The sequence below is a fragment of the Canis lupus genome, chromosome 37 (genome assembly GCF_003254725.2).
Source record: "Canis lupus dingo isolate Sandy chromosome 37, ASM325472v2, whole genome shotgun sequence".
Classification (NCBI taxonomy): domain Eukaryota; kingdom Metazoa; phylum Chordata; class Mammalia; order Carnivora; family Canidae; genus Canis; species Canis lupus.
Window position 1 is genome coordinate 12,320,540 of NC_064279.1, and position 14,175 is coordinate 12,334,714.

At 33.8% G+C, this 14,175-nt stretch overlaps 1 protein-coding gene and 1 long non-coding RNA gene across 12 annotated transcripts in view; one reads left to right on the plus strand and one right to left on the minus strand.

The window, feature by feature from the left end:
• Positions 1–14,175, plus strand: part of NBEAL1 (neurobeachin like 1) — a 178,525-nt gene that overhangs the window by 80,841 nt on the left and 83,509 nt on the right. For all 11 annotated transcript variants that reach the window (XR_004812406.2, XM_025441944.3, XM_049106659.1 and 8 more), the window contains 9 exons: positions 868–1,036; positions 1,486–1,619; positions 2,075–2,234; positions 2,341–2,443; positions 2,979–3,135; positions 4,645–4,803; positions 7,277–7,436; positions 11,174–11,262; positions 13,377–13,952. Coding sequence is in view for 10 of the 11 variants with exons in the window: in XM_025441944.3 (XP_025297729.3) it covers positions 868–1,036; positions 1,486–1,619; positions 2,075–2,234; positions 2,341–2,443; positions 2,979–3,135; positions 4,645–4,803; positions 7,277–7,436; positions 11,174–11,262; positions 13,377–13,952 (1,707 nt within the window). In the remaining variant the exon portion in view is untranslated. The remainder of the gene's footprint in view (positions 1–867; positions 1,037–1,485; positions 1,620–2,074; positions 2,235–2,340; positions 2,444–2,978; positions 3,136–4,644; positions 4,804–7,276; positions 7,437–11,173; positions 11,263–13,376; positions 13,953–14,175) is intronic.
• The window catches only part of LOC125754508 (uncharacterized), a 34,119-nt gene that overhangs the window by 13,544 nt on the left and 6,400 nt on the right, over positions 1–14,175 (minus strand). The gene's annotated exons all lie outside the window — the stretch shown is intronic.

Below are 14,175 nucleotides of genomic sequence, written 5' to 3' on the forward strand. Positions count from 1 at the left end.
TATTTTTATACTGCAACAAAATCAAACAAAATTTGTTAAATGACAACAAAGAAAAATACTTGCCATTTGGAAAGCTAATTTACTTGCTATACTCTTAAAAATCAGTATGAAAAACAGGCAAAAAGAATGAAAAGGGTTGTTTAATAATGAAACTGAGTCTATTTTTTTTTTTTTTTTTTGAAACTGAGTCTAAACGGCAGATCAGAACATTTTAGCAGTTAATGATGGCCAATCTTGGGTAGCACCCAGCTCATCAGGCACTAAGCACTCTTTTATTAGCTTAATCTTGGTAACAACTTTACAAAGTGAAAATTATTATTATCCTCATTTTACAGATGAAGAAACCAAGGCCAGAGATATTAGTAACTTGTTAAAGAATGTGGACTATATTTTGTTAAGCTATGCAAAATAGTCACTTTGAACTTTGGTTGAAGCCACCCACTTCACCTTTTTTGTTAATTAAAATTAGAGAAGTCAGTCATATTTCTACCACCAGTTGTATTTTTTTTCTTAATTTATTTTATTATACTTAATTGCTTTATGACAGTTGATCCCTCTTGTATCATTACTGTTACATTTTAAAGTCTACTTATGGGGTCAAGTTTGGATTGCCTGTGTTTGAAATCCCTAAACTTTGAAAAACAAAGTTTTGGTACAAAGGGTCTGGCATAGTTTTGAATATTGATTTAGTGACCCCCATGGCTACTCTTTAAAGCATCTTCCCAAACAAGAGTTCTTTTAGCTTAGGCTGTCCTGTGTATTGCCTAAAAGTTTAGTAAAGTGCAACCTCACACAGGCTGTATAAATATTAAATGACAAAATTGCCATTGTTTTATAAGATTAAAAAATTGTAATTTTCTTTCTCAGGACATCATAAACTGCATAGGTGGATTAAATGTACTCTTTCCTCTGTTGGAACAAATCAGCCGCTTTGGTGAAGGACAGATTTCTGAAGGAATGAATGAAAGCACAGTTTCTGAATTGGTAACTCCTGTAGAAGGAGATTGGGTCGTATTGACCTCCACAAAGGCATCAGGTATCAAGATATAATTAACACAAAATAGTCATCGAAAATTTGGGGATTAATTGAAACATAGATAAAATGTCTTGCCACTGTTAGGAGGAAACTTAACAATTTGTAGCTGAAGCAGCCCATCCCTAATTTTACTAATGTAATTCCAAAAGTTCATAATATTTTAGTCAAAAAAATTAAGAAGTTGGTTTTATTCTTGCTATCCTTAGTTCGTACTATTAGTAGAAATATGACAGCATTGCTAAAATTATGGTAGAGAAAATATTTGCATGTGTATGTAAGTATATGATATACAATCGCTGGTTTCTCTGATATTTGCATTGTCCCAGTGACCTTTGGAAGCAGATTGCTCACCCAGATCTTTTGTTTATTACAATATGCATTATGGCAGAAAATGTGATAGAAGAGTGATTAGAATAATTATAATTAACGACATGTTCACAATTCCTCAGAGTCAAGATTAGAAAGAAATTTAATTGCAACATTTATCTTGATTGTGAAACACTTTATTCAAAGACATCCTATCAACCAGGACAATCTCATTCACTCCCATGGAGTTGCCACTCTTGGTGCCTTACTTCAGAAGGTGAGCTAGTTTAATATTTGTCGGTGTGGCTAATGATTGTAATTAGCAGTTTGTCTTTAGGGTTTTTCTTCTTACTAAGTAAATATTTTTAAATTACGTTATTATGGCTTCAGTTATATTCATGGATGTAACTTTGTTTGACAAGCAGATTTTTAAAACCTACACTGAATCACTTTTTTATAAGAATTACTCACTTAGGTAATAGTGTATAATCTTTTATACATAGGATTTTGTTAGTACTGGTATTTGGGATATTTGATAAATTTAAGACTTTTAGGAATATGACATTAGGAATATATGTTCTAATGTACATTGGAAAATTAAAGTTTAAATTGTTTCTATTTTTGTAACAAAGATTCTCATATTTAGATGTTCTGAGTTAATCACTTGAAATTTGATGTAGCTTAATGATAGTTATTTAAACTAAAATTTACAAAACTCTGTTTGAATTTCAGGTGCCAAGCGCCTTGATGGATGTTAATGTACTGATGGCAATTCAGTTACTAATTGAACAGGTATCATTAGAAAAAAATACGCAGCTTCTGCAGCAAATGTATCAGTATTTACTTTTTGACTTCCGTATTTGGAACCGTGGAGATTTTCCCTTTCGAATTGGTAAGAGCATTCTGTTGGATAGAATTTTATACTTGTTATAGAAATTTGTAACTACCTGTGGGATTTTATTTTAGGTATTCATTTAAGAGTGAACTTTGTATTTTAGGTCATATACAGTATCTTTCCACCATCATCAAAGACAGCAGGAGAGTTTTCCGAAAGAAGTATGGTGTGCAATTTCTCCTAGATACACTTAGGATTTATTATGGGTATGATGTCCTTGCTCCTTCTCAGTGTGATACTGTTTTCTGCCTGCTGCTTGCTTGGAATATCTAGATTATTTATTTCCCAGTAATTCTAATATCCTTTAACTTCAGAAAGACAGGAGATTGTGGAGGTTAAAATGATGAACAGTGGATCACATATATTGAATTTGAATCTTGTATTTCATTAATTGGCTGAAGGCAACTTAACTTTTCTGTGCTTAAATTTTCTTGTCTGTGACAGGAGATACAAACCTGTGATATCCTATGGTTGTTTTGAGAATTAAACTAAATGCATTAATAATATGCAAAACACTTAAAACTGCATCTGACACTTAGTGTTGCTTAAATATAAGCTGTTTAACTATTTATATCTTTGTCATTGAAATTCAAGGTTTTCCTTAAAAAAGAAAACAAAGATACCATGAATTCTTATAATTACATGGAAACATCTTTATTTAAACTATGAATTCTTTCATGTAAAATACTAAAATGTAAACATTTTACATTTCAATTCTTGCACTTTTACTTTCTCTTTCAGGACTGATTGTAAATATAGTGAGCTGTCTTTAGATGACGTTCGAACAATAAGGACTTCTTTGTATGGACTAATTAAGTATTTTCTGTGCAAAGGTGGAACTCATGAAGAGATACAGAGTATTATGGGTTATATAGCTGCTATCAATGAAGAAGAACAGGTATTATGCCCAAGAAAAGTCTTCTTAAAAAAAAAGTCTTCTTTTCTTTTTCACACATAAATTGCTATATCATCTTCCTTGAAAATTCCATATATATTAAACATTTTAAAAGTAAAATGTTTATCATATGAAAAACTATATTATGCAGTTAAAGAAGTAAATTTTTATCTCTTAACTGAAAATTTAATTAAAGAGGTGGTAATGTAATCAAATATTTTAATTAGCTAGAAAGTAGTATATCTGGAAATAGTTGTTGTGGTAGTTCTGAATCTTATTTTCATAGGCCACATGATGTATAGTTACCTGTCATTCAACATACTGGGCAGATTTCTAACATGTTTTAACATAGGTTTATAAAAATTTTGTATGAAGAGTAAATTATAAATATATTTATATATTCAGATACTTTTACATTCTTACTTATTTGTATCTCAGAGCTACTCTTTAAAACAGTGGTTCTCAATGTATGTTTCCTGACCAGATTTACCTGGGAGCTTTTTAGAAATGCACACATACTGAACTAAGCCTTCCAGGTGATTATGACACATGGTAAACTTTGAGAACCACTGATATAAAATATACAGACCAGGAATTAATCTTCCCATTTGCACATTTGGAAGTACATATTCAGAGAGATTAGATGACTTAAAAAGTCATACAGCTAACAAACCTGGGAATAGAACTCAGGTATATTTACTGCTATTTCTGTGCTCTTTCTGCATACCACTCTCAACACCAAACCTTAGTAGCCTTAATTTATGTTGACTCAAATATTTTGTGTTCTATGATGAAGTATTCATTGTGTAAGCAGATATTACATGACTTCATAATTGATATTATATAGATGAGTTAAATTAGGCTATTTCCCCATAAGGTTAGACTCCAGAAGCTTCTTTTTATTTAGTCAGTAGCCATCTTATTTCATGATAGCTGTATTGTCACCCACTGTGATTAATTGCCAATATTTTCTTGGTCAATTCAGTCAAAGAGGTATTTATTGAAAGCTCATTATACACACAGAGTAATATTAAATATTATGGGTATATTAAAATGAGTAAGTTAGCATTCTTTTAGCCTAATAGAGGGAAGGGTGAATAAGAGAAGTTTATAAATAATTATGAAACAAACAATAAAAGAATATGATAGTAACTAGAAGAGTAATACAAAGTCCTATGAGGTTTTCAAAGGAGAGTATTACATGTTGAGACCAGGAAAGGCTTTTTTATGGAAGACATAGCTTTTTTTTTTTTTTTTTTAAAGACATAGCTTTTTATGTAGCTGAGGCATAATAAGGCTCAGCATGTGAACATGCACATTGAGAGGATGTACAAAAGGAAATAAGCCAAAAACATAATGGAGGTTAAAATCAGGCTATTTCATAAGACATCAGACATTCAGTTAAGCTAAAACATTAGGGTATATAGAACTTAGTTTAAATAACTGTCACTCAGATTTTATTTTTACTTCCATATATGAATGTGGTTGTTTTGTGTTGCTTAATTTTAAAAGCTCTTCGGAATTTTGGATATGCTCTTCAGTCTCCTACGTACCAGCCCAACTAGAGGTCAGCTTTTCTTACTGCTGTTTGAACCAGGAAATGCTGACATACTTTATGCCTTGCTCTTAAATCAGAAGTACTCTGACAGACTAAGAGAAATTGTTTTTAAGGTACACACATTTCTTAAGCATCTTTATATTTGGGGACATTTGTGAGTATATGAATTTACTTATAAATATCTATTTTATAAATGTAAATTCTTTTTTTCATATCTATCTAATTTTAAATTGTTGTAGGGGTACCTGAGTGACTCTGGGTTAAGCGTCTGACTCTTGATCTTGGCTCAGGTCTCAATCTCAGGGTTGTGAATTCAAGCCCAGCGTTGAGCTCTATGCTAAGATGTGGAACCTGCATTAAAAATAAACTAATTAGGGGCAGCCCCAGTGGCTCAGCAGTTTAGCGCCGCCTGCAGCCCAGGGCCTGATCCTGGAGATGCTGGATCGAGTCCCACGTCAGGCTCCCTGCATGGAGCCTGCTTCTCCCTCTGCCTGTGTCTCTGCCTCTCTCTCTCTCTCTCTCTCTCTGTCTCTATGAATAAATAGATATAATCTTAAAAAAAAACAACTAATTAATCAATTCTTCAGTTTGTTTTGATATATATTTTTCATGTCTTGAATTTTTAAAAACTAATTATATTGTAATCTGATCAGTTATTTCAGTGGAAAATCCACTTTGTTGTATCATCCTCAATAAAACCTCTCCCTTTTTTGCCTTTTAACAGTTTCTTTAAAGTATAATTGATACACCATGTTACAATAGTTTCAAGTGTATAACATAATGTTTCTAAAAGTTTATGCATTATGCTATGCTCCTCACAAGTGTAGCTACCATCTGTCACTTGTTATTACAATACCATTGACTATATTTCCTACGTTCTACCTTTTATTCCTGTGACTTACTCATTTCATAACTGGAAGCCTGTACCTCCCACTCCATTTCACTCCTTGTCTCATCTCTCTTCTGACTTACCATGGGTCTTTGTTTCAGGTCAGACATTTTAGCAGTTACTAATAACAACTAACCTCATGTGGCACCCACTATTCATCAGCCAGTGAACATTCTTCAGATGTTAGCTAACTTAGTCCTTGCAAAAACTTGATGAAGTGTACATTGTTATTCCCATTTTTCAGGTAAAGAAACTGAAGTCAGAGAGGTTAGTAACTTGTCAAAGGATATTGAATATATTTTGTTAACCTATCCAAAGCAGTCACTTGGAGCTTTTGGTGAAGCCACCTACCTCACTTTTTTTGTTTTTTGTTTTTTTTTTTTTTAAAAAAGAGGAGTGAGTCATATTTTTACTTCTTGTAATTTATTCTGTTCGTTCAGCCTGATTGCCTATGACATTTGTTTCTTCTTATATCATTAGTGTTACATTTTATAATACAAGTCTATTTATGGGGTCAAGTTTGGATTGTCTTTGCTTGGAATCCCTAGACTTTGGAAAACAAAGGTGCAATAAAAATAATCTGGCAAAGTCTCTCATGAGTATCACTTATGGGGCCCCCTTGGCTGCTCTTTAAAGTATCTGCCCTGGGGATCCCTGGGTGGCGCAGCGGTTTGGCGCCTGCCTTTGGCCCAGGGCGTGATCCTGGAGACCCAGGATCGAATCCCACATCGGGCTCCCTGTGCTTGGAGCCTGCTTCTCCCTCTGCCTGTGTCTCTGCCTCTCTCTCTCTCTGTGACTATCATAAATAAATAAAATAAAAATTAAAAAAAATAAATAAATTTAAAGTATCTGCCCAAACAATCACTCCTTTACAGAGATTAAATGTTATTTCTCCAGAAATGGCCTTATATGGATTGTTCATGTTATTATTCTGCCAAAATTATCCTTTCTGTAGAGTTTCATATGTCACTTTTAAAACACTGATCACACTTCAAAAAAGCATGGGATTACTAACTCGTTCTCCCATTTGAACATATAGATGTGTTGCTTCACAAAATGTTTCCTTGTTCTTAAAAAATTATTTTGATAACTGTTACATAAATATTACAGAAATTACTAAATTGATCTAGAAGTATCTTTTTTCTCTTTTAAAATAATATACTTTTGTTTTTCATGAAGGCTGTTAAGGTTTGTTTTTATCTAAGCCTTAGCCATTAAAAAGGAAATTTTAAATTCTTTGATCTGCCAAGAAATATATGTAAACAACAGTTTTAAATATATATATATATTTAAAGATTTTATTTATTTATTCATGAGAGAGAGAGACAGACACACACAGGCAGAGGGAGAAGCAGGCTCCACACAGGGAGCCTGATGTAGGACTCTATCCTGGGACTCTAGGATCATGACCTGGGCCGAAGGTATGCACTAAACCGCTGAGCCACCCAGGGATCCCTAAATATATTATTTAAATGCAAATTTTAATTTTATTTTAGTTCAGTTTCTTAAATCCATTTTTTTAATGAGAGTATGTTATGAAGTATTCCTCCCTGTTACTTCTGGAATTGTTGTACTTAAGCAATAAAATGATGCTCCAAAATAATGCTAGTATGGTAATATTATATTCAGTATTAACTTAAGTGACAGACTGTTCTCAGTTCTCTGTATTGAGAAGAATATATTACTGTTGTGACCAGGTTATGGAACAAATGTTGAAATGCACAAATGTTTATGAACGAAGTAAACAACGTATTCGGCTCCGAGAAGTTGGCTATTCAGGATTGGGACTTCTTCTTAATGAAGCATCTGTTAATACCTCTCTCATTAAAAGCCTCACCAATCAAATTATAAATACAGGTATGACTAAGGCTAATAATATTGATATAATTAAGAAATGTTCTTCGTAGTAGCATAATTCTATTTGATGGTTCTCAATTTTTTTCCTAAAGTGTTTTTTTTCCTTCCTTCCTCAGGTTACTTTTTAATGACCTATTATTTGATTCAGCAGGGCTTTTCTTGGGTACTATTTTTTATTTACCTTTTTGTTTTTTTCTCTCCCAGGCATACATAGTGCCTTACTTGCTAGGCCTTCAGTAATTGTTTATTGATTGATTAGTAAATAATTGAATCCTCTATAATAAGAAAAGGATGCTAGTGAAAATACATACAAAACATTCTGTCTTTTTGTTTAGGGAGCTTAAATCCTTAATTTTAGTATTCTTTCAGATATCCTTTTGTTTCTCATTTTTAAAAATTTTTTTAGTATGTACTACAAACTGTAGTGTTTATGTCAGATGCTAGGGGTTCAAAAGGTATAGGTTTCTTTGTCTTGAATGGTTTATCTTATTGATAAGCACACAAGATAAAAGGCATGTACATAAAAAAGAATAATGTAAGAAACAGTATGACAATCAGAAAAAAAACTGTTATTTATGACTTAGAATGTCAAATATTCTAAATTCATTTTCTTTGTAAAATTTAGACATATCTGTAATTCTTATTTGTTAAAGATTTCTTTATTTTACAGAGCATGAGTTGAGGAGAGGGGAGGGGCAAGAGGAAAGGGAGAGAGATAATCCTCAAGCAGACTCCCTGCTGAGCATGGAGCCCAACATAGGGCTTGATCCCAGGATTCCAAGATAATGACCTGAGCTAAAATCAAGAGTTGGCTGGTTAACCAGCTGAGCCAGCCAGGCACCCCTCTACAGTCTTTATTTTACCTTTTTTAAAAAAAATTATTTATTTATTCATGAGAGACAGAAGGAGCTTTGCAAGGAGCCTGAGTGGCACTCGATCCCAGGATCAGGACCTGAGCCAAAGGCACTAAGCCACTCAGATGCCTCTAATAGTCTTTATTTTAAATGAGATAGTCATTTCAGTATAACTATTACCCACAGTTTATTCTTTGAGAAAGAACTTGAAAAAGAAGAAAATAGCTGAAAGCATCATAGGTCTTGATTTCAAATTATACTACAAAGTTATAGAATCAAAACAGTATGGTACTAGCATAAAAACACGCATAGACCAGTGGAATAGAATTGAAAACCCAGAAATAAAACCAGGTATATTTGGTTAACTGATACTTGCCAAGGGATCCAAGAATACTCAGTGGGAGAAAAATAGTCTATTCAATGAGTGGTATTGGGAAAACTGGGTATTTATTTATTTATTTATATTTTTAAAAAGATTTTATTTATTTATTCATAGAGACAGAGAGAGAGAGAGAGAGCAGAGACACAGGCAGAGGGAGAAGCAGGCACCATACAGAGAGCCCGATGTGGGACTCGATCCAGGGTCCCCAGGATCACGCCCTGGGCTGCAGGCGGCGCTAAACCGCTGCGCCACCGGGGCCGCGGAAAACTGGGTATTTATATGCAAAAGAATAAAAATGAAGCCCTATCTTATACCATTTACAAAAATTTACTTAAAATGGGTTAAAGATTTCAGTGTAAGCCCTGAATCATGTAACTCCTAGAAGAAAATATAAGGAAAAGTCCTTGACATTTGTCTTGGCAATGACACCAAAAGCACAAGCAACAAAAGCAAAAACAAACAGGTGGGACTGTATCAAACTAAAAGGCTTCTGCACAGTGAGGAAACCCATCAACGGAAAGAAAAGGCAGTCTACAGGTGGGAGAAAGTAACTCAAGAAAAATATTTGTAAATGACATATCTAATAAAGAGTTAGTATCCAAAATCTGTAAAGAACTTATTAAACTCAACATCCAAAAAACAAATAATCCAGTTAAGAAATGGGCAGAAGACACGAATAGACATTTTTCTGAAGAAGACATCCAGATGGCTAGCAGACACATGAATAGGTGCTCAACGTTACTAATAATCAGGGAAATACAAATCAAAACCGTGATGAGATACCATCTCACACCAGTCAGAATAACTAAAATTAACATCACAGGAAACAACAGGTGTTGGCTAGGATGCTAAGAAATGGGAACCCTCTTCCACTGTTGGTAGGAATGCAAACTCATGTAGTCACTTTGGAGAACATTATGGCAGTCCCTCAAAAAGCTAAAAATAGAACTACCATATGATCTAACAATTGTGCTACTAGGTATTTCCCCAAGGAATACAGAAATACACATTTAGAAGAGTACACGTACCCCAGTGTTTATAGCACCATTATCAACAATAGATACTACGGAAAGAGCCCAAATGCCTATGGACTGATGAATGGATAAAGAAGACGTGGTGTGTGTTTGTGTGTGTGTTTGTGTGTGTGTGTGTGTGTGTGTGTATGTATATTCAGCCATCAAAAATACTATTCAACCATCGAAAAAGAAATTTTGCTATTTGCAGTGACATGGTTGGAGCTAGAGTATATTATGCTAAGCAAAACAAGTCAAAAAGATAAATACCATATGATTTCACTCATGTGGAATTTAAGAAACAGATCAGATGAACATTTGGGAGGGGGAAAGAAGAGGCAAGGGAGGGAAAGAAATCCTGAGAGACTCTTGGCTATAGAGAACAAACTGAGGGTTGATGGAGGGAAGTGGATGGGGGGGAGGGGTAAGATAGATAGATGGGTGATGGGTATTAAGGAGGGCACTTGTGATGATGAGCCCTGGGTATTACATGTAGATGATGAACCACTGAACTCTACTCCTGAAACCAGTATTGAACTGTATGTCAACTAACTAGAATTAAGAAAAAAAAAAAAAGGCAAAGAACATGAATAGACATTTTTGCAAAGACATACAAATAGCCTGTAGGTATATGACAAGGTACTCTACATCTCTAAGTATAAGGGAAATGTAAATAAAAACTAGAAGGAGATAGCACGTCACATCTGTTGAGATGGCTGTTATCAAAAAGACAAAGGATAACAAGTGCTGCTAAAGATACAGAGAAAGGGAAACCCTTGTGCAGTGTTGCTGGGAATGCAAATTAGTGCAGCTACTGTGGAGGTTCCTCCAAGAATTAAAAACAGATGTGTGTGTGTATAACTTTATATGTGTACATATATATAATAATATATGTGTATATATATATAATATCTAGCCATTTGTAATAGAACAACAGCAGGGCATTATTATGCTAAGTGAAATAAGTCAGAGAAGAACACATACCGTATGGTCTCACTCCTGCATGAAATTCAAAAAACTGAACTTCTAGAGACAGAGAGTAGATTGGAAGTTGCTGGGGCTGGGGGTGGGGCAAATGAGTGAAGGTGGTCAAATGGTACAAGCTTCCAGTTATAAGATGAATAAATTCTGGGGATCTAATGTGCAACATGGTGACTATAATTAACAATGTTATATACTTGAAAGTTACTAAAAGAGCAGATCTTAAAAGTTTTCACTTTAATGGAAAATGGTAACTATTTGAGGTGATGGATGTTAACTAACCTTATTGGGTATTTTCAGTATATACATATGTCATATCCTCCTGTTGTATGGCTTAAATTTATACACTGTTTTATGGCAATTATATCTCAACAAAGCTAGAAAAAAAATAAAGGATATCTTGTTGACAGCAAGAAAAATAAAAATGAAACAATTATTATCTATCACAGTTCTTTCTTTGGTTATCTCTGGAATTTTATTTTAACTTTTTGTTTTTCCCCACCATAGATCCTGCTATTAATTTCAAAGATCTGTTGTCTGTGGTATATATATCTCATAGAACACATATAAATGTCAGGGTGGTTGTCTGCAAAAAGGTTAGTAAACTTTTAAGATATACCTAAAAATAAGAGTATTGTTAATACTGTGAATAACTTTTATATTGAGTATTTTACACCAGATATAAGTTTTAATTTCTGTTATTTTATAAATGACATGATTTTATAAATAAGTCCTTTCCTTTTTGGGGGTGAATTAACTTCATGTAGTCACAAAATCAGCATAAAAATGTGTTCTTAGCTTTGCATGGTCTCCTGGAAATGGGCCCTTTCCACAGTAAAAAATTTATTAGAAGAATAAGGTGTCAACAATTGTGACCATTTCTGATTCATATACCATTATTGTAGAATTTCTGAATCATTGGATCTTTGTGGAAGAGCAACAGTGACTTGCCTTCATTGCATCCCTTTAAGATTTTTTAAAAATTTACTTATTTGAGGGATGCCTGGGTGGCTCAGTGGTTGAATGTCTGCCTTCGGCTCAGGTCGTGATCCCAGAGTCCTGGGATTGAGTCCCACATCAGGCTCCCCATAGGGAGCCTGCTTCTGCCTCTGCCTATGTCTCTGCCTTTTTCTCTGTCTCTCTCATGAATGAATAAATAAAATCTTTTTAAAAAATAAATTTGAGAGAGTGAAAGTGAGAGAGATCACAAAGAGAGAGGGGAAACAGATTCCCCACCTTTGCAGGGAGCCTTATGTAGGTTTTAATCCCAGGACCCCAGGATCATAACCTGAGCCAAAAGCAGTTGCTTAACTGAGTCACCCAGGCACCCCCAGTACATCCCTTTAACTAAGTCAAGAAATAGTTATCCTGTGAGCTTCTTCCTGATTATAACCCTCTCCTCTACTAGCAATCACTGACCTACTGTTTAATTTGCTTCCTTGGTTTTCTTTTTAATTTTACTCCCTAATTATGCCATTAGTAAGTCTGGATATATATCTTTCTCTTTAGCAGCTGTGTATAGTTTTTATTCTGTGGCTGTTGTATAAAGTGTTACCTGGTTCCCTATTCATGGACATTTAGGTTGTTTCCTGTTTTTCTATGTTAAACTTCTGCTAAGAACACCTTTTTACATATATTTTTCCCTTTTTTTGGTAATTCATCTGTAGGTTATAGTCCATGAAATGGAATTGCTGTGTCAGAGTGTATTCATATTTCACATTTTGATGGATTTTGCTGTATTGTCCTTGAAGCTAGTCATATGGATTGATCCTTTCCATTTGAAAAGAGCTTTCAGTGCAGCCTAGTTTTATCCATTATATGTTTATAAAGTAGACATAAAATAAGTCTTATTTTATAGAAATTTTAAAATCATGAAATCAGAATTTTTTTGCTTAGAAAAAATTGATATTCTGCTTCAGTAGCATAATAGTAGCTTACCAATAGCATTAATAAGGAAAGGAACTTCGTGTCATTGTGACTTATTGCAACTCATTGCAGAACTTGTTTTAATCCAAAAATTGGAATCAGTTGGGTAGTAGAGATCATATACACTGACATGTCAGTGTCTGTTCTTTAATTTCAGTTTCTTTTTCCAGCTAAATAGCAGTATCCATCTTATTGGAATTAGTGTTTGTACAATATATAGTTAATGGGGAAAAAATGTTTTTGCACAAGCAACCATTAACTTTCCCTGGAAAAGAAAATAAGATGGGGAAACATTCTTGGGATATCTAGAGTCTATTAAAGTGTTTGTGTGTCTTATTTACTCCTTTAACCCTAGGGCCAGAATGAGACCTGGTACATAGTATATATTCAGTATTTGCTAAACAAATGTAGTAGGCTCATGGAAAGTATTTAGTTGAGAGGAGGTAACTATATTACATTTTATATATATATATCTTCATTCTCTTTGACCAGATTAAATTAATAACATGAGTGTTGTTGATATGTAGAAGATCATTTTTTTCCTTTTTTTCTTTCAGCAAATATTTAAGTACTCTGTAAAATGAGTAATATGCAGATTACTTAAAAACACAATGTATACCCTCCAGATAGTTTGTAATCCAGTTAAGAACATGATATTTTGAAAGTATATCTTCCCACAGTTTCTCATTAAATTACACTGCCATTAAAATAACTGAAAAGAAACTGTTTTTGATGTGAAGTACTGCATATTTTGACGAATTTTGTATTCTTAATCTCTTTGTAGATTTTACAGATTTTGCAGTCCCAACCAGATGCAGCACATCAAATATCCCAACAAGTGGGTTGGCAAGACACTTTAGTTAAACTTTTTTTAAAAATGAATTTTGAAAATGGGAATACTCTTCATAAGCACAGTAGGGCTGTTTCAATGAAAGACAATGATAAAAATATATCAGCTGAAGATACCAGGAGGAACTTTGATGAAAAGACTGATGAAGAAAAAATCAACTCTTTTGCCTCAGCTAATGTGCCTTCAGATCAATGGAGTTTAGAGGATAGACACTCTCTAGACTCAAACACACCATTATTTCAAGAAGATAGTTCTGTGGGAGAATTATCTTTCAAATCAGAGAATCAAGAAGAATTCTGGAATAATAACCTTTCACATTTGAGTTTAGATCTCAGTGGAATAGATTCATGTGAACTGAGTGACAATGGAAGTCACATGCCAGACAGCCTGCCTAGCACGCCATCCCCAATAGAATCTACTAAGTCATTTTCTGTGCAGTCTGACAAAGAGAGCAGCATCATAAGTGATACAGGGTTCGGTGATGACTTCTCTTTACTTGAAAGCCAAGAGGTAAAATTACTTATTTATCCAAATGCTGTTTTTTTTTTCTTCGCATGTCTGTTTTACACTTGTAATCCTTAGAAATGTGTAATTTTTAAAAATTTCGTATTATATTCATGTTATAAGTCTTATGATCTAAGATTTTGGAAGCCTAGAATCATTAAGTTGTGTCTTGAGAACAAAGCCAGTGTCTTACTCATCTTCATATCTCTAGGGCCTACTTAGCAAAGTT